Below are 21835 nucleotides of genomic sequence, written 5' to 3' on the forward strand. Positions count from 1 at the left end.
TTTCCAGTGATTGTACGAATAGCTTCTTTGACTACTTTCTCCTCCTGAGTTCTCTTGGTCCATGCAAGTGCCCAGAAGAAGGATGTAATGGCAAATTACCTTTGTCTGCTGCTGCTTTTTACTCCCTTTCTTATGTCACTTGGGTGCTATATCTGAATATGGAGAGCTAGAGTTTGGTCTTCCTAGCCCTGCATCATGTAGCATAGCTTCCTTATTTCAAGCATCTTGGTCTATACTACCAAAGTCACATAAATAATTATAAATTTGAAGTGAAAAAGAACCCCTTATCTCATTACAGTAAGGACCAGTAGAGTAGCTCTGTTCAAGCAAATGTGGATATACTTAACAAGGTAGTCTGATTCCCTTCCATTGTATTGTCCGGTTTCTCATCTAGGATTAAAACTGATCTTCAGGTGACCTCAGGAACCCACAGATCTCCTTACAGATAAAATTGGTGAGTTTTACTTCAGATGTTACAGCAGAAGCAGGAACAACAGCTGGAAGTCACTTACACTTCTTCTTTCCCTGCTTGGTGTGCACATCTGAAAAATTCTTAGTTGTAGCAACAAAAATGACAAGGAAAATAACAGTGTATAATTCTTTATAGGGTACAGAGAAGTGGAGAATCAAGTTGCATAGCTCAAAAATCATATTGAATGTAAATATATTAAACAAGCAAATAGAGTACCCTATGTAACTACTTACAAAAAGGTTAAACATTTACAAAGAAACTGATCCAATTGTTGCTGTCATCTGAAACAACTGCATTTTTATCCTACAATCTGATACCAAAAGAGCTCTTTCCACAAATTCCATAAACAACAAAACATCAGCATAAATACATATAAAAGGTTATTACAGATAAAATTAGCCTAAAAGGCATACAAAAAGTCACTATGAACAGGAACAATTCAGCTAGGTTTTTCAGATAAATAAAGATGCTTTGTTGTTGTGCCGTCAAGTCGGTATCGACTCCTGGTGCCCACAGAGCCCTGTGGTTTTCTTTGGTAGAATACAGGAGGGGTTTACCATTGCTGCCTCCCGCACAGTCTGAGATGATGCCTTTCAGCATCTTCCTATATCATTGCTGCCTGATATAGGTGTTTCCCATAGTCTGGGAAACATACCGGCAAGGATTCAAACCAACGACCTCTTGCTCCCAAGGCAAGTTACTTCCCTGCTGCATCATTAGGCGGCTCAAAGATGCTTTAGCCCACTATAAAGAGACAAGAAGAGATGTTGCTTGACAACCCATTAGGGTGAGTAGTTCCACAATGAGGATGGCACTGAAAAGACCCCACTTTCTATCTTCCTTCCAGAACAGAAACTGGTTGACTTTGCATAATGGACTGGATTTTGCCATGTTAGAAACTGAATGCTCACAACCCAGACTGACAGACTGACCAGACCACCCCAAAAGTAAAACAGCAGTGCTTTCCAATTACTTGCATCCAAAGACCCCATGACTTAACACCATTGTTTACAGCCCTGAATTTGGTGCAACACTGTATCAGTCCAGCAGACACAGTCATGTAACCTATTTAGTACTAGTGTTTTTTAGCCCGTTAAAATAATGGGTGCTAGAGTCCCCCCCCCACCTCCCGTTCCCTCCGTCTCTGGCGGGGCCGAGTGTGGCTGCCGCCGCCAGTGGGCCCACTCCTCTCCCCGCCTCCGCCGCCATTAACCCCAGTCGCCCTGTAGTGGCCATCGCCGCCAGCGGGGCCCGTCTCCCCGCCGCCAGCCGCCAGCGGGCTCAGTCCCCCCCCCCCCGCCAGCGGGCCCAGTCTTGCGGCCGCTCGGCCGTACCGTGTTCTCTGGCCAAGGCGGCGGCAGAGAACACAGTATGGCTCGGCCGGCTTCCCCCGCCGCTGCCTCAGCCGGCTTCCCCCGCCGCCGCCTCCTCCCATCTGGCAAGGTTCCCGCTGCTGCCTCTGTCCTCCCGGTCGGTGGCTGTATCTTTCACGGACGTTCTGGGCATGCGCTCTGTGCATGCCCAGAACGGCCGAGAAAGACACAGGCCGAGAAATGACACGGGATCACAATCAAGCCTTTTATTATAAAGCCTATAGTCCAAAAAGCCAGGAGTACATTTCTAAGGAAATCTCTACATATTCCTTAAATGCACAAAAAAGAATAGTATATTTTAATGGTAATTTGATACTACCATTCGACATCATATGATTGATTACTCAAAAATCCTTCCTTCCTTCCTAAATACAAAGTTACTCACATTGTGACATGCATTAGTCCATAAACACTTGCATAATTGCCCTATGGACTTACTGAATACAGCAGAAACGTGTTTGGGGCCCATGATGCAATGTGGGAAAAATCCATCTGCTGATAATAATGTAACGTGATAAAGATGGTCGAGTGGACAAAGTGCTCTTTCTTTAGCAAAATACGTATTTTTGAAAGAGTACCCCATACTGCTCTAGTTTAATTTTACCCAGCAGGTGAAGAATTCTGCATATTTTACACATAGAAAAAGCAGCATGACTCATGAATGCCATGGGGCTGTCAAATCCAAATGACTAGGACATAGGTGGTGTCAAGAGAAACTTATGAATAGAGTTTTAACTTGAATCTAAAAATGCAGACACCCCAGATAGTCTTGACAGAAAATAATATGATGACCTAACCAAGCAAAATGAATGAAAGTTCCAGAAGGATGGAGATAAGATAGAAAAGAAAAATTTCAGTGATATGAATGCAAGTGTTGTCATTCCAGGTGGTGCTTTGCTTTCTTTGCTGAATGCTAATTTTCCAGATCCATAGTCTTTAATATCATAGCAAGATCAAATGTAAATATGATTCCATAACTAGATTGCTAGAACTTGCTTGGCGTTGACCTGTGACCTCTGCTTATGAAGAAATGGACATGCTTGATTGCTCCACGCTGATGGGGAGCATGTTCAATTAAGGCTTACATTATGCAAGACTGTGCAAAACAACACATACGGAAATTAAACCTTTTCACTACCCACCTGCATCTGAACATTCATAAATTGAAATAAGTGTGAAAGAGCTCCCACTCAATCAATTTTGGCACCATTCCCTGACCTGTTATTTTTAAATGCATGTCAATATGCATTTCTTTAATTAAACGTGGTTCACTGAACATTAACGGCGAGGAGAAGGAAGAAACTTTGGGCCTGTTATAGCTATCCAAGATATTGCCAGGGAGGGGGGGAAAAAACCCAGAAAAGAGATTGATGGGGACGATGCTTTGACTGAAGCAAAAGCTGCTGTGTACATTATCATAATTATCTTCTATGCTGGGTACTAAAGCAGGATACTAAAAGCATCATTAGTTTTTCCTTGATGTTCCATCATAAAGCTAACAATTGCAGGGATGAGACAAAACATGTTTTAGCTTGGGAGGAAACAAAGCACTCACTATTGGGCACATTTGCTGGTGGGAGGGGATCTTTTCATGGTCTTGTTAGATAAGTGGAAAGTGTTACATTGACTACTGAACTTCCTAAATGCAAGTAAACATTTTTCAACCTGATCTCCTTTTGCTCTTCCAGTATTTCTCATTTCAACCTTAATTGCCAGCTATACAACAGCTCTCTATTCTTTCCCCTTCCTCTGGCCTCTTCCCACTGTTCTCTTGTGCAGGCAGCCACAGTGGCACCCTCTGAAGCCTTTATAAAGCGGCCTTTGCCACATGCACTGCATAAGTGGTTTCCACAAGGAAAGGGAGATTTTTTCATCAATATTGCTCGGTAATGGAGGACCCCACACAATGGCTGGGTGCGCAGTGCTGTGAAGTGCTGATAATGATGTTAGAGGGCATTAATTACGTTTCTTGCCGAGATTGCTTTTTACTCAGTTTATTGCAGATCCTTGGAGGGGAAAGGTGACAATGTGAAAAAGTTACAGAATGAAGCCGGGTGCCGTAGAGACTGATTCACCAGCAATGGGGGAGGGAAAGAGATCCACTCCATGGTTGGCTTGTATTCTCTTCTGTGCGATAGTCTTCCATCTGTGAGAACTGAGCTGCAGACTGTACAGCACTTGTGATTCATAAGGAATAAAACAGAGCGTATGGTTGAAAACATCCTGGCGTGCAAATGAGATTTAGATTATCTTGAATACCTGTTCATATCACTGTCAGGAACAGATGGTGAACAACTTGTTCTTTCTGTCCACTCTGGATGAATGTGTCAGTTCTGGATGGTGGAATGATAACAGTTGGATTGTGACTATTCCCTTCAAATACACAAAGACAAATTAAAATTAACCGATCAAAACTGCCCAGACTTTCTGGATAAGCCAGCCCTGAACTGCTTCTTTTATTTACTTTGTTGCCTTCTGACAAATTAATTTCAGTCATATTGTCATATACAGAATGCCATGATAGTTCTCAAGCTACCCTTCCAGAACTCCTGCCAGAATTTCAGTTTGGCTTTTCCATCTCTTGGTGGACTCATCAATTCAGGCAACAAGCTCTGATTTCTAGAAATACTGTATAGATTGCTGTTTATGGCTATAAATTATACACTCAGATACTGTTAACAGCAACCTATTCTCATATTTCTCTATGGATATTGCTATGGTCTATGGTTAAGCAGAAAATGTATTGATATTAACAATTTATTAAATATACATTTCCATATTTATTTATTTTTAGTTTCTAGAAACAAAATTTCTTAGCTTCCCTTGACATTCCTTAGATATTTTGCTCAAGCAGAATACTTCAGATTTATCTTGGATTTTACTTTAGGGCCAATTTTGTGGCAGTGTAAGGATAGCAGAAACCCAAGAATAAATTTTTCTATCCATTATAGAAATTAGTTTGCTTGCCGTGAATTTCCCTGGCTGCTTTGCAAGGTGAGCATGTAAACTCATCATCAGGAATTTGAAATTTAAAATAATGGATTTCTCTGAAATTTTATGAGGGCTTTATAACCAGGCTTTGGGATGAGAACTTTGAGCTGAGAAGTCTCTAGCTCAAATCTTACCACAACCATGAATTCAGTGATCAGCCTTAAACTAGGAATGTGTGAGCAGGTTCAGAACCAAACCAGATCAAACTGGTTCGGTGCAAAGGCTCAGGGTCAAGTTGAACCACCCGTGGTTTGGCTTGACCCCTAACTGACCCCCCCCAAGCCATTTGAGGGGGGAGGTTTGCAAACATTTTATTGGTTTAAAAAAAATCTTTAATTATTTTTTAAACCTACCCCCTCTGGGGGTTCTCCAAAGTAGGAGGGGTGTCCATGGAGGTTCCCCCTCCCCCCTCAGCCTTCCCTCATTCAAAAACAGCCGCGTTTGGCTGATCTCCGCCCCCACTGGCACAGTGGCCATTGTAGAGGCTGCTGTGCCTGTGCAATGGGCTTCTGCATGGCCTGGGCATGACAATCAGCCTATTTTAATGCAATGAACGGTGTGTGACCATAACTGCTGTGAACTCTGAGTTCAGAGTTCACAGCAATCTCCACCAGTATGGGGGCTCCCAGGGGGAGTTGTGGCCATACCTGCCTTGCACCCAAACCCACTTTGGTGTCCAGGCACCCCACAGGGGAGTAGTTGGGGCATCCTCAAATCCCCATTATTACCTATGGGGGAAATGGGAAAAATGGGGGAAATTTTTCAAAAAATAATCTAACATCTCTGGATTGTCCGATTGCTTTGGAGTTTGGTGGGTGGTAGGTACCTACCACCCACCCCAGGTCTGCATAGGGAATAATGGGCCAGTTCGAGTCCCCATTATACCCTATGGGAAAAATTCATTCCCTCCTTCAAAAAATCATCAAAAATCGCAAAGAGTGTCCGATTGCTTTGGGGTTTGGGTGGTAGTTTGCACCCATGAGTGCCTACCACCCCAACCCAGTATTGAAGGCTCAAACCTTCGAACACATTTGAATCAGTTTGAATAGAACCAGGCTCTGTTTGGTTTGAACTTGGACCGGTATTGCCAATTCCATGCCCTGTTTTTGAACCGAACCAGTTTGAATTTGAACCAGTTCAAATTTGAGCCTGTTTGCACATCCCTATACTCCATGCATCTCTATCATGTCTCCCCATAGTCACCTCTTTTCAAAACTAAAGAGCCCATATGCTGTAGGCTTGCCTCATACGGAAGGTGCTCCAGGCCTCTGATCATCTTGGCTGTACCCTTTCCAGTTCTTCAATGGTCTTCCTGAGATATGGTGAACAAAACTGTATGGAGTACTCCAAATGTGGCAGCATTTGTATAAGGGCATTATGATATTAGCATTTTTATTTTCAATCACCTTTCTAATGTTCTCTAGCATGGAATTTGCCTTTTTCACAGCTGCCATGCACTGAGTTGACACTTTCAATGAGCTCTCCACCACGACCTCACGATCTCTCTCCTGGTCTGTCACCGACAGCTCAAAACCCATCAGTGTATATGCAAAGTTGGGGTGGGGGGGTTGCCATGATATGCTTCACTTTACACTTGATGATATTGAACCACATTTGCCATTTTGTCACCCACTTCCCCAGTTTGAAGATATCCTTTTGGAGCTCCTCACAATCTGTTTTGGATTCTACTACCATAAATACAGTAGTGGTTGGTAATTCCTGGATGGGTGTCAAGCAGGGCAGGTCGTGGGCACAACCAACTTAGGTGGTGTAGGGGCAGAGCCAAAATGGGTGAAGCTGGAATTGGGGCATTGCTAAAACCCAGATTTCCCTTCCCCCATCACCTTACTCTCTATAAAGAAAAGAAGCAATATAAGCACTGCCATGTTTCTTATCATGGTTTTTTGATGTCTGTTCAATTAATTTTATATCCTGCTCAGGTTGAATCAGGAAGGCCCCATTCTGAATGCACGTGTGCACACACTGCCTTGATACTGCCATCCAGAACAAAACTCATTTTGCACACAGATGGGGGAAAAAATTAGAAGGAACACTGGATAGATCTATCTATTTAATAATTTAATAATAATAATTAATAGATCGATCTTAAATGCACCATGGAAGACACAGATCACTGATCAACTACCCGGACTGGCCTGGCCACATAATGCAAAGTAGTGTCAGGCACTTTCCTTCCACTACTCAAGACAGACAAGCAAGACAAAACTAGGACATTCTGCATACTCATGTAAACTATCCCAGGAACCTTCATAACTGAAGGGACCATCACCAATCCTTGCAAAGAAATAGAAAATCATCAAGGACAGAACCCTTCCTAGATCCATCCAATGAGACCTCCATTCCAGGGCTCCTTTGCATGCTCTAACAGACATTTCAGCATGGAAGGAGCTATCCTGTTCTATCCATCCATCCATCTTTATTTATTTGTATTTCTCTTTGTAAACCTCTTTAGAAGCTTTTGTTGAAAGGCGGTATATAAATAATGTCGTCATCTAGAAAGAACAAAGGGAAAACAATTTCCTCATCTCAATATTTTACATGATATGTTTTCCCTTACTCAAAGATAAGGGCATTTAAATGTTCAAAGACTCTCTACAAACATTTTGTTTAAAGCTTACATAATTGTCCCCAGCCCCAAGAAGACACTGACAACCAAATAGTGGGTATAAAGGGCCACAACTTTATTAATCAAATTAATTTGAGTTAGCTGACTGTAGGAGGGTAAGCACTCCACCCCACAGACAGTGCAGGCCTGAAAAGACCGGGTTCAGACTTCACAGTCCTTCCCCATGCCTTGCATGGGCAACACACCCTGACTCCAGAAGTAAGCAGGTAAAAACCCATTCCTTTCCCTTCATAGTCAACCCCAGCAGGGGTCTGGACACTTTTAGGCCTTCACACACCCCAGACCACTCAGCCCTAGGATTTGTGAAGTCCTGAAGAAGGTTTCATGGCCAATCATCCCTGGGCCGCACCTAAACCACAAGGGATTGATTGCCCAATTTACCCATTTAACTGTCCAAGGGTGCTCACATCCCTTTCCCCTTACCACCCAGCCCGCACTGTCCCTGCCAAGCTGTGACCTAACTATCTACAAGGGCTAGGATAGCAGAATGGAGTAGGGGAAAAAACAACCAAAAAACCCCAACAAGGCCAATGTGTTGGAAGCCAAAAATTCCTACTCGGCCCCCAAAAGGACGACCAGCCCATAGACCCATTCTGCCCCTAGGGAAGGGAGGGAGAGGAAAGCAAATGCTGGACTGAATGTTTGGGGCAGGGAGCTGCTGGAACAGCCATGCTAGCTCCGCCCTCATCAAGGCCCCTGGCCAATATGGCGTCTTCTAGGGTCTGTGCTAGGGATGGGGCTGGGACAAATCACCCTCCCTACAGCACAAGGCCTTGGGAGGGGCATTCTTACGATTGTACAAAAATGAGTTCCCAAAAATGCATTCATTAGGGAAGGATCAATAAATAAGGAAATAAGTTTATATTGAACTGAAACAGAACAATGAAGAGAAACCAGAGTACCAAGAACGGATCCCAAGCAGAGTTCTACAGCCATTGGTCACAAGCATACAAAATGTAATCTTTCCTAGATGTTACTTGTGTGAACAGAAAATGATAAGCTGCTATGAGTAGGAATTTGGATTTGGAAATGTAGAAGTTTTATAAGCACTGCAGCAAGAACAGCACCATGGCAGCTGTCGCTTTTCTACATGATGTTAGTGGGATCGGTAGAGTTAACAAATTCCTGTTCCATTCTGTAGTTCCAAGATACAATCTCTTTTCTATACAAGGGCCCAATCCACAGGTTTGTTGAACCTATGAGTCTGCAATCACTGTAATGATTCAGAGCTAATTAAGAACTTGTTTCATTTTAAAGGTGTCCAGTTCTCCAATGGAAGACACACACAACCATTGTGGACATAATCATTTCAAATCAAGAAGCTGTTGTTGCCCAAAGGTACAAATTAGGCAGGGCAAGTTGCAAGCACACAGGAGATGAAAAGATTTAAAGCAGCTCACCACAGGCACAGTGATCTGCCAAGAGTATCCTATTTTCTTTGTTGTTTCTTATAGCACATGTGCATGGAAATACTCACAGGCATTTTGCCAAGCCATCATCGTCATTGTCATCACCATCACCACCACCACCATTATTATTTTTGTTGTTGTTGTAATATTGATTTATATACCACCTGACTCCAAAGCTCTATGTGATTCACAACAATAAATACAATAAAAACACAACAAAACAAACTATTTAAACAACAATGATTTAAAACAATTTAAAGCATTCAAAAATTACTAAAAGCCAGGCTTTAAAAAAATGCATCTTAAAGGCTCTTTTAAAGGCTGACAAAGATGTTAAGCATAGGATACCTATAGGGAGTGAATTCCACAGCCCAGGAGCAACTACAGAGAAGTCCCACTCCCGAGTCGCAGCCAGACAGGTTGGTGGCATCTGGAGACTGACCTCTCTTGATGAAGAGGTGGGAATCACTCTCCCAGGTAACCTGGTCCCAAGCCATTTAGGGCTTTAAAGGTAATTACCAGCACTTTGTATTTTGCCTGGAAACCTATTGGCAGCCAGTGCAATTGCTTTAAAACATACATAATATGGTCTCTCTGAGAAACCCCAGAGACCAATCTAGCTGCTGCATTTTGGACCAACTGAAGTTTCTGAATTACATACAAAGGCAGCCCCACATAAAGCAGATGCAGTAGTCAAGCCGAGAGGCTACCACAGAATGCAACACAGTTCTGAGATCATTATCATCAAGGAACCAAAGTTGACAGAAAGTGCTCCTAGCCATAGCCTCATCCTGTGAAACCAGAGTGAGGCCTGGACACATGGACTGGGGAGAGAAAGTGGCATCAGCCACACCGAGTGTGCACGAGCCCTCACCCACCTTGGAGCACCTCTTCATCATTACACCCTGTCCTGCTCCCTTGCAGGACCTTGCAGAGCAACACACCTCACCATGCAATCTCCCCTCCCGCCCCACCCTTGCAACCAGACGTGGCCTGCTCACTCTAGCAACCTGCGGGCCCAGGATGGCACTCCGATTTTCAGAGCAGGAGGGAGAAGGGCAGCCTGGGCCTTGTGAAGCCCAAAGACATGCCTACTCGCTCCTGCAGCCAGCAGCCCAGGTGGGGCTTTGAAGACTGGAAATGCCCGGCCGGCATTTTCTTGAGGCCTGGATGGAGGATGGGGAGGAGCAGCTGGAGAGCAGCAGCTGCCACGTGCAGAGCAAGGGGCCAGCAGGTGACAGAGCAGCAATCCTGGCTGTGGATTGGGGGGCAGCTCCAGCACATTGGCCTGCTCGCTCCAGCAGCCAGCGGCCCAAGTGGCACTCTAAAGATTAGAGCATCAGTCTGGGCCTACCCACTGCCAGAGGAAGCAGGGTGAGAGAAATAAAGACACAGTCACATAAGTTAAAAATAAAGGGGGGAAAGCAGTCAGTGGTAGGGTAAGGAGGGTGGGGGAGGGAGGGAGGGAGGGAAGGAACGGGACATAAAAAGCTGGTGGAAGCGGGACGCAGGAAGGAGCCTCTTCGGTCCTGGCAGAGTCACCAGCCAGGACCAGACAGGCCATGGTGCCCAATAAAAAACTCATCACCAGTGCCACTAGTCACTCTTCCAACCAAAGCTCTTTCTTTTTCCAAAATGAAATTGAGTTGCTAATACAAGCACCTAGCAGTAGCTATAACTGCTACCAATGTGGTGATTCCCTCTCCTCTGATTCTAAAACAAAAGAGACCACCCCGCTCCTGCAACTGGCCACTCTGATTGGCTGACAAATCAGTCAATCAACATCATGATATCTCATAGGTTGTCAGGGTGTTCAAGCGCCACCCACCTTTTGAAAACCAAGACAAGCCTTATATTAGGCTGCTGCCTCATTAATATTTATATTTGGAATGATACATGTTGGCATTTTCACAGGATGCTGGTACCATCACCCACCCTGTGTAAACCTTGCAGCTAGGCTGGCAGGCTGCAGGCCAGGAAAGGCAGAAAAGCCACAGCTGAGGGCAGGGAAGCAGTGAATGAGTAAAAATGGTGGCAGCTGTTATTTTTGTTAGGGCAACACCCACTCTGCCCTAAAGGAAGAGCCTCCACAGCCTAAATAGTTTAGTGTCATCTCCTAATTTGGCCACTTTGCTGCTAATCCCAAGTCCTAGATCATTTATGAACAAGTTAGTGCACTAGGCCCAGGACAGATCCCTGGGGGACCCCACTTCTTACTTATCTCCATTGTGAAAACTCTCCATTTATTTCTACTTTCTGTTTCCTGTCCTTCAACCAGTTACCAATCCACACATGTACCTGTCCCCTTATCCCATGACTGCTAGGTTTTCTCAAGAGTCTTTGATGAGGAACTTTGTCAAAAGCTTTTTGGAAGTCCAAGTATACTATGTCAACCAGATCATCTTTATCCCCATGACTGTTGACACTCTCAAAGAACTCCAAAAAGTTAGTGAGGCAAGACTTGCCTTTGCAGAAGCTCTGTCCAGATGAGCTATCCTCTACATTTTCTCTGATAGCTGGCAAATGATCATGTTAATGAATTAAAGTCTCACGACACAGACTTTTTACATGCACTTCACTGGTACATTATCACATTTATAATACACTGTCTAAGAAGACACTAGGGCTATTCTCATGATCAGCCAAAATCGGGCTAGGAGAGCCTAGCCTGATTTTGGCTGATCGTGTAAACCACTGGGCTCACAGGCGAACCCGGTGGCTTACAAGTTAGCCTGCTTTTTCAGCCCTCCCCAAAGCCCGGGTTTGTGGAGCAAGTGCTTAAAATTAAAAAACACCAGTCCCAGTACAGATCCCTGGGAGACCCCACTTCTAACTTCCCTCCATTGTGAAAACTCTCCATTTATACCTACCCTCTGTTTCCTGTCCTTCAACCAGTTAGCAATCCACACATGTACTTGTCCCCTTATCCCATGACCGCTAAGTTTCCTCAGGAGTCTTTGATGAGGAACTTTGTCAAAAGCTTTTTGGAAGTCCCAGTATACTATGTCAACTGGATCATCTTTATCCCCATGCCTGTTGACACTCTCAAAGAACTCCAAAAAGTCAGTGAGGTAAGACTTGCCCTTGTAGAAGCTCTGTCTGGATGAGCTGTCCTCTACGTTTTGTCTGATAGCTGGGAAATGATCATGTTAATGAATTAGAGTCTTACATCACAGACTTTTTACATGCACTTCACTGGTACATTATCACATTTATAACACACTGTCTAAGAAGACACTGGGGCTATTCTTCCAGCAGGGCCTGTTGTTCTATGTGCTTTACAATTTTATCCTTGAGGATGCTTTCCATCAATTTGCCAGGAATGGATGTTAAGCTAACCAGCCTGTAATTTCCTGGATCATCCCGGATCCCTTTTTGACAATCAGTGTTACATTTGCTACTTTCCAGTCCTCCAGCACAGAGCCCGATTGCAGGGATAGGTTATATATTTTAGCAGGAGGTCTGCAATTTCACATTTGAGTTCTTTGAGGACTCTTGGATGAATGCCATCCGGCCCTGGTGATTTGTTAGTTTTCAGTTTTTTCCAGACAGCTTAGAACATCATCTCTTGTCACTGCTATCTGATTGAGTTCTTTAGCCTCCATCCCTAAAAAGCCTGGTTCAGGAACAGGATGCCTCCTTGTCTTAAGGGGGCAATTATTAGACCACTTCTGAAGAAGTCTGCCTTGGATCTCTTAGAGTTGAGTAACTACAGGCCTGTCTCCAACTTTCTGTGGCTGGGCAAGGTAATTGACAGGGTCGTGGCCTCACAGCTCTGCACAGTCTTGGAGGAAACCGATTATCTAGACCCATTTCAGACTGGCATTTGGACTGCCTATGGGGTGGAGACTGCCTTGGTTGGCCTGATGGATGATCTCCAATTGGAAATGGACAGAGGAAGTGTGACTCTGTTGGTCCTTTTGGACCTATCGGCAGCTTTCGATATTATTGACCATAGTATACTTCTGGAACGTCTGAGGGGGTTGGGAGTGGGGGACACTGCTTTTCATTGGTTCCACTCCTACCTTTCAGGCCAGTTCTAGATGGTGTCTCTTGGAGACTGCTTTTCTTCAAAATCTGAACTTTTGTATCATGTCCCTCAGGGCTCCATATTGTCTCTGATGTTGTTTAACATCTACATGAAACCACTGAGAGAAGCCTTCAGGAGATTTGTTGCAAGGTGTTATCAGTATGTTGATGACACCCAAATCTATTTCTCCATGTCAGCCTCATCAGGAGAAGGCATAACCTTCCTAAATGCCTGCCTGGAAGCAGTGATGGGCTGGATGAGGGATAACAAACAGACTGAATCCAGATAAGACAGAGGTACTTATTGTGTGGGGTCAAAACTCGGGAGATGAGTTTTATCTGCCTGTTCTGGATGGGGTCACATTTCCCCGGAAGGAACAGGTATGTAGTCTGGGGGTGCTGCTGGATCCAAGCCTCTACCTGGTGTCCCAGGCTGAGGCAGTGGCCAGTGGTGCCTTCTATCAGCTTCAGCTGATAAGCCAGCTGCATCCATTTCTTGAGATAAACCACTTCAGAACAGTGATACATATGCTGGTAACCTCCAGACTGGATTACTGTAATGCTCTCTATAAGGGGCTGCCTTTGTATGTAGCCTGGAAACTACAGCTGGTTCAGAATGCGGCAGCCAGGTTGGTCTCCAGGTCATCTTGGAGAGACAATGTTATTCCTATAATGAAAGAGCTACACTGGCTGCTGATAAGTTTCCAGACAAAATACAAGGTGCTGGTTATAACCTATAAAGCCCTAAATGGTTTGGGCCCTGGGTATTTAAGAGAATGTTTTCTTCATCATGAACCCCACCGCCTATTGATATCATCAGGAGACGTCCGTCTGCATTTGCCACGGGCACGTCTGGTGACTACTTGGGGACAGGCCTTCTCGGTTGCTGCCCCAATGCTTTGGAACACGCTTCCTCCTGAAATAAGAGCCTCCCCACCTCTGACAATTTTTTAAACATCTTTGAAGACACATTTGTTCACCCAGGCTTTTAATTAAATACTGTTTTAATAGCTTTAACATTGTTTTAAAATATTGTTTTAAGGTTTTAAATTGTTGTAATGTTTTAACATTTTGTTTTGATTTATTTTAATCAGTGGCTTAATTTCTCTGTTGTCATTTATCTGTTTTAATAAATGTTTTTAACATTTCTGTTTTTTGTTGTAAACTGCCCAGAGACGTACATTTTGGGTGGTATAAAAATATGTTTTTTAAAAGGTGGGGGAGTCATTTCCCTGCTGTGCTATTAGGTGGCTGCAGAAGCACCTGGTGCGAACTGCCAAATATTGGGGCAAAAAATAATACAATGAAAATCATGCTGTGTTTAGATTTTTTTGTATTTCCTGTAATAACACTAACTGTGGATGATGATGATGATGATGATGATGTTATTATAATTCCTTTCTTTTAATGGGGTACTCAATTCATTGCTGTTTTTTAAATTCATTATCTGTTATAATTTTTTGTAACATTATGCTGAGAACAATGGCCAACATCCAGGCTAATTAAACACCGCTGCTGCTCAAGCTGCACTGGTGCTATGGAGCAGTGGTGATTTTTGTCAATCTCCTCTTCCTTCTAAAGTCCCCCATGACTCTTGAAAATATGTCCCTGAGGGAAAGCAGTCTCTAAAGTGAGCTCTGAAAGGCAATACTTATTCTCAGGAAAGTTCACTAGACTTGGAAGGGCAGAAGGCCTGTTTATGATATCGCATTCTGCGTATTTCATGTTTGAAAATACTCTGCCAGGAGAATCAAAAGACTAAATTAAAAGAGACTGTATTGACTCTTATGGCACAATTCTTTGCAAATGTGTTGAGTGACTTGAATAACAATATTCCAAAGCCTATTGTATTCAGGAAATGCTATTTACACATGTCTGCCTTATGAACTCTCACCCCTTTTACATCATTGTACATCACAGGTTTAAAAGGACACACCCACTGTTTCAAAGAATATTACTTTAGAGCAATTCTGTAATTGTAATTGATCTGTTTGGGGGAATATCCAAAGGGAGCTTTAACCAAAAAGAGGATTAACCCACTACTCACACTCTTAATGTCCTGCCTTCCCTGTGGAAATACAATAGTAAGGCCTTTTTTCTGTATGTCAATACCTTTATAGTCAAAATACAGGTCAGTCAATTTCAAGCATCTGCTTTGCCATCCCTCAGGAGAAAAAGAAAAAAGGAAATTATAATAGCACTGTGTCCTTGAGGTCTATTACAATACATCACTGTCCAAACTTATCACTGAAAGAAGTGCTTAGATATTTTAATGATTTGTTTCCCCAGAACCAGGCTGGAGAGAAAAATAAGGCAATTTTATGGTTGTTTTTGGTTGTCGTATAGTTAAGAGCATTTTAATTTAGCATATTAATGGTTATTTCAAAGTAATGACGGTTATTTCAAAGTAATGCACTCTTTAATTTTTTTCCTTTCTTTAGCATGGCAGAGAACATCAAGTTTCATGAAAACATGTCTGCTTATGCCCTTATATGACCATCCTGAAAAGCTGGATTCTATCAGTCTTCCTCTTTAACATCCTTTAACATGGATGTTAAAGATTGTTGGTAGAACAGTCTGAGCCTAACTCAATGAACCCTGCCTTTGCCCCTTGCAGCCATCCCACCTCAGTTGTTGCCTCTGAGCCACAGATTTAGCATCAGTAAGTATGATATGCTTAAGGGCCATGGACTGTCCTGGAAACCGCAGGAGAAGAGGCAGCCAGCTACTGCGTCCTACAGGGGTGACTGGGGCATAGAAGTATTCTGAATATCACAGGATAGAAGGAAGCATCAGGATACAGCTACATTAGGACCCTCTGAGCAAGCTTTTCTGGGACATTTGCAGCCCTGGGAACTCCTAAGCTGGCAATGTTGCACTTCTTTCTTCCCTAGAAAGAGCATGAACCACTTTCAGGGACCCCCAAGCTGGGATGCAAAAGGAGAAAAGAGGATAAAGAAGGGTCTCCCATTTAAAATGTATGAATAAAACAAACTGACAAAGCAGCCCGGCTGTGCATTGCATGAGGGCAATAATAAGAACTGATGAGATGCAAGTTTTATCGAACACTTTTTCACTGGATACAATTCAATGGATATTTTGTTTGATGAAATGATACAATTCAATAGCATATGTTATTGTATTGAACTATATCAGTGGTGGGTGGGGTTTTTTTTACCCAATTCTGAGTAGGTGGCCTCCCTTTTAGCTGGGAATCTGCTGGCTTTCTTGCAGAGACAGCCACAGTGGTTTAAAATATGACCCTTTCCCCTGGCACTCACCCCACAATGCACTAGGGAAGAAAGCAATGTCATAATACTGGAGAAAAAAGGCCACATAGTTACAGGGTGCAGTAACTCTATAGTTAACAGGGTGCAGTCATCTATATATTTAATCCTCCTGGGTGTGCCTTTAGAATGTACGTCCTGGTGCCCAGCTGATTGGCTGGGTGGCGGAGGCGCCTGATAGGCTGAGGCGCACCCAGGAGGATTGGTCGTTGCGGTGGCAATGGAGGCAGTCAGGAAAGAGGCAGCAGGGTGTAGCCCTGGTGTCCGTTGGAGGCCGGGGAGGGAGGGAAATGGGTGGTGGGACTTCCCTGTTCACCGCCCAGGAGGAGGAATGGCGGCAGTGGGGCCCTTTTTGGCAACCCGGTAAGGAGGGCCTGTGGCTGTGGTGAGGTCTGGCCGAAAATGGCCGCCCATCGCCCGGTGAAGTAAAATGCTCAATGTGGGGGGGAGGGGAGGGAGGGCAAGAGAGTGGGCCGGAGGGCAAGATAAAGAGGGGCAGGAGGGAGGGGGAGGGAGGGCATGAGTAAGAGGGGCAGGAGGGAGGGCACGAGAGAGTGGGGCAGGAAGGGGGAAGGAGCGTGAGAGGGTTAGGGTTCAGCCCACATACGAGAGATTTTCACCACAAAGAATTCATTAAACACATCACAGCAGGTAATCAATGGTTCCAGATTCTGTTTCGAAGGAGGAGGGGCATGTACTAGCCCTCTCACAACCCTGAACAACTCCACCAGTGGTGAACTTGCAGATGCAATACAGGCAGAAAAGAGTCTCTTATTTGCCACACATATTGCCTGAACATAGATCTTCAAATGTACTCTGTTGCAATCTTTCAGATTCAAGTAGAGTCTTTCTCCACTTACACTCCAGTCATCTACCTTGCAACTTCAGCCCCTGTAGTTCTTCTGTATACCAAGGGGCAAATTTTGCAGTGGGCTGGAGAGGATGCTTAGGAGCAACCATTTCTACTGCCCTGGTGAGTTTGTTGTTCCAGTTCTCCACCAGAGCATCAACAGGATCTCTGGCAGAGCCAACACTAAATCCTTCCAAGGCTTCTTGGAATCCTATTGGATCTAATAACCTTCTCAGGCTATCCTAATAGGCCCTTCAGCCCCGCAAAGGTGGGAAGTGATTGAGAGTCCAGATGGTGGTCCATCCGTGACAATGGGGAAATCTCAGGAGTCCCCCATCAGATGGTGGTCCATCCATGACAATGGGGAAATTTCAGGAGTCCCCACCCATAGAACACCACCCTGATCAGAGTGAAAGACCAAATCAATCATGTGACCAGCAATGTGCATCAGTCCCGAGACCACATGGGATAGGCCCATAGTTGTCAGGCCCGCTATGAACTCCTGAGCCATCCCGGAAAAATTGTTCCTGAAATGAACATTGAAGTTCCCCAGCACCACAAGCCTGGGGGACTCCAACACCAAGTCCGAGACCAAGTCCATCAGCTCATTTAGGGACTCTGTTGAGAAGCGGCGCAATCAGTACACCAACAGAAGTTCCATTCTATTACTGGTCCCCAAACTTTGGTACACACATTCGATATGGTCCGACACCTCAACAGGGATCCTGGTAAGGGAGATGTTATTCTTAAAGACCACAGCCACTCCACCTTCCCGCCCGCAGTCTCTCACCCACTCCTCAACAGAGTACCCTGGAGGGAGAAGCTAGGACCAAACTGGACCACCGGCCTCCCCCAACCAGGGCTCCATAATACAAACCAGTTCGGCTCGTAGTCTGACTAGCAAGCCAGAGGTTGCCGGTTCAAATCCCTGCTTGTATATTTCACAGACTATGTGAATTACCTATATCAGGCAGCAGTGATATAGGAAGATGCTGAAAGGCATCATCTCATACTGGATGGGAGATGGCAATGGAAAACCAAAGGTTACCAAAGAAAACTACAGGGCTCTGTGGTCACCAGGAGTTGACACCGACTCGATGGCACACATTACCTTACCAGGTGCTTCTAAGTCAAGATAAGTGGCAATACTTATATCTAAAACATTTCAATTTATTGTTTCAATCTCAGAACTAGATCCAAACAGGAGATTTATCTTCATTAAAGTTGTTTGGTCAGATTAAAAAATAACAAATTAATTATCAAATTAATTCATGCTCCAAATACAGTTCTGGAAAATGTGTTTAAATGTGATTGGATCTTTGCAGCTGATTTAAATTTAGTGGCTGATGAACAAAATGTGTTAGGCGATATGCAAAAATATTAATTTAGATTGTTAATTTAGGTTACCCCTGTTAACTGGGCAAAGAGGCACCAGTTTAACGTGGTGATTCTCTTTATTTAGCAGGGGAAGAACAACTAGCACTATCTACCCCCAGCACAGTACCCCTCCAGTGACTATTGCTGATGTCTATCTTATATTTCCTTTTAGATTGTGAGCCCTTTGGAGACAGGGACCCATCCTATCTATCTATCTATCTATCTATCTATCTATCTATCTATCTATGTAAACCACTTTGGAAACTTTTGTTGAAAAACAGTATATAAATATTTGTTGTTGTTGTCCAGTCAAAGGTACTCAATATGATGTAAAATATATTTAGTGATTAAACCATCTGAATGAGAATTATTACATATTTTCTTCTAACAGACATATATCTTATTCTGAGCTGGACTTTGGCTGACCCTAATGGCTTGTGCAGGAAGTAAAGTTGCACTAGTGCAAAAAGATTGTAACTTTGCACTAAAAACAATGATTTGCAGAATTGCACCATACCACTATAGTGCTCATGAGCAACAGTTCCCTTTAAAGCAAATGAGGAGTGCTGCAGGTTGCACAACTGTTGTGCAAGTGCGAGAACACTTCTGGTTGTGCAATACTAGTCTGGAATGCATGATACCCACCATTAGCACAGGCAGCTAGTGACACAGCTGAGCACTAATACAATGTCCTTCCTCAAACACTTCATTATTCAGGATGTCAGCCAATATTTTTAATATCTGCCAGCTTAGTAAATCGAAACTCAACAGCTGATATGGAAGAAAAACTTTGGTTGATCATGTGGTTGTTAAATGTAAGCTGAACTATATGTATAAAGAAAATAGAGGCTTGTATTGGAAGCTGAACTTATCCATGTTCAATAAACTTATCTATCTGTCTGTCTGTCTATCATATTTCTATACCAACTGATATGCACACCTCTAGGTGGTGTACAAAATTTAAAGCACAATATAAAACAGAATAAGAACAGTTAAAATTTCACAAAATAAAGTAAAAACAATCTCATAAGATAAAAACAAATTAAACAGTTTAAAATTAATTTCTGTTAAAAGCCTGATTAAAACAGATGTGTCTTGAGGGTATTCCTAAAAGCAAACAGAAGGAGATGCTGTTATTTCAACAGGGAGCATATTCCAAAGCCCCAGGGCAGCCACAGAGAAGGCCCAGTCCCGAGTCACCATCAGGTGAACCAGTGGCAATCATAACCGGACCTCTCCAGATGATCTTAATTGGCAGAAGAGCTCATGACAAAGAAGGCACTCTCTTAAATACCCTGTACCCAAGCTATTGAGGGTAGGGATGTGCTCCAAGTGTTTTGGCACCTCTATTTTGAAGCACCAAAATGCTTCGAGCTGCCCCAGATGAATTGTTTTAGTGGGGGTGAGCTTCTCAATTAACTGCAGGGTCTTACCTGCCCCTCCATTGCTCCTCTGCTGCCCCCGATTGCCCCAGCACAGCGCTGTTTGAATTCAGCAATATTAAGTTTGAAAAAGGCAGGCTGCTCCTGCTGCATCAGTCCCCTTTTACTAGCAGCCTTTGGGCAGTGTCAGGAAGGAAATGGCATCTGAGCATGTGCAGATGCCATCTTGAGTGGTCTACAACACCATGCTTCGTGCACATCCCTAGTTGAGGGTTTTATAGGTAATAGCCAGCATTTTGTTTTTTGCTTGGAAACATTAGCAGCAGCCAGTGCAGGTCTTTTACGATCTGTGTTATATCGTCCCTTCGGGTTGTCCCAGAGACTAGTCTGGCTGCCACGTTCTGCACCAATTGTAGTTTCCAGTCTACGTACAAAGACAACCCCATGCATAGTGCATTACAGTAGTCAAGCCTGGAGGTTACCAGCATATGCACTGCTGTTTTAATGTCATCGACTTCCAGAAATGGGCATCACTGATGTTTCAGACAAAGCTGATAAAAAGCACTCCTGGCCACTGCCTAAACCTGAGAACCAGAGAGGGTTTGGGATTCAGTAGCACTGCCAAGCTATTACATGATATTTCAAGGGGAGTATAACCCCATCCAGAATAGGCAGATGTAAATCATCTCTTGGGTCCTGACTCCCCGCAATCAGTACCTCCACCATATTTGTATTCACTTCAGTTTGTTATACCTCATCCAGCCCATTACCTCCTCTATGCAGACAATTAGGGAAGTTATGCCATTTCCTGATGAGATTGATATGGAGAAATAGATCTGGGTGTCATCAGCATATTTATAGCACCCTTCACCAAACCTCCTGATGATCTCTCCCAGCAGTTTCATGTAGAATTGGATTACTCATCTAGTAGGTGTTGGGTCTGGGGAAAGTACAGGTGGCCCTCCCCACTTTGCTGCTTGCCCCCTAAGTAGAAAGGGCAAGGCTGCCTGATACTTTGTGTAGGAGCTGAGGAAAGTGGGCATGTGGAGCTTGGTTTTTTTGCTTGCCCTCCTCACTCTGCATTTGGGGTGCGGGAAGATGGCAGCACCAACGGCGAGTTCGATGTCTTCCTCCAACAGCTCGGGGTACCAGAGCCGCACTCGGGTGGGAGGCGTGAGGCGACGGTGCCAGTGCCTGGTTTACTGGGTGCCGGTTCTCTTCATCATCAGCATCCTCTGCTGGTCCTACTACGCTTATGTGGCCCAGCTCTGCCTGCTAACTATGGCAAATATTGGAGAAAAGGTGGTGTGCCTGATTGCCTATCATCTATTTTTCATGATGTTTGTGTGGTCTTACTGGCAAACAATCTTTATATTACCATCAAGTCCTGCCAAAGAATTCCACCTAACTTATGCAGGCAAGGAATTGTTGGAGAGAGAATCTAGAAGTGAAACCCATCAAGAAGTGCTGAAGAGACTAGCCAAGGACCTTCCCATTTATACAAGAACAATGTCTGGAGCAATCAGATATTGTGACAGATGCCAACTTATAAAACCAGACTGATGCCATCACTGTTCCGTCTGTGATAAATTGTGAACCACCCAGGGACTTGCATATGGGGTGGTATAAAAATGTATTAAATAAATAAATAAATAAATTTGAGCATGAGAGAACTTCTAGTAAAATATTTATTTATTTATTTATTTATTTATTTATTTAGAGATTTAATATCCCATTCCACAGACTCAGGGTGGTGTACAGGCAAGAACAGCATCCAAGACTTTTAAAAAAAAAATTACGGGAGAGAGAGAGCGATTTAAAGGGCAAATGCCTGGTGGAAAAGAAACGTCTTCGATAAAATCTTAAAGGCTGAAAGGGAGGAGGCAGACCAAATCGGGGGGTGGGGGAGAGAATTCCAAAGTGAAGGAATGCATGCATGGGTGTGTGATCCTTGCTGATCTCCCATCCCCCTAGAAGCACTCTGTACAATGTGCAATGATGTGATGTTTTTCATTCCA

At 43.8% G+C, this 21835-nt stretch overlaps 1 protein-coding gene across 1 annotated transcript; it reads left to right on the top strand.

Moving 5' to 3' along the window:
* Positions 1-20907: 20907 nt before the first annotated feature.
* On the top strand, positions 20908-21402 carry LOC128340450 (palmitoyltransferase ZDHHC2-like). The gene has a single exon (XM_053285552.1). The coding sequence runs from the start codon at positions 20916-20918 to the stop codon at positions 21378-21380; it is 465 nt and encodes a 154-aa protein (XP_053141527.1). The 5' UTR covers positions 20908-20915; the 3' UTR covers positions 21381-21402.
* The last annotated feature ends 433 nt before the right edge of the window (positions 21403-21835 follow it).

This window comes from Hemicordylus capensis, chromosome 1 (genome assembly GCF_027244095.1).
Source record: "Hemicordylus capensis ecotype Gifberg chromosome 1, rHemCap1.1.pri, whole genome shotgun sequence".
In the NCBI taxonomy this organism is placed as follows: Eukaryota; Metazoa; Chordata; class Lepidosauria; order Squamata; family Cordylidae; genus Hemicordylus; species Hemicordylus capensis.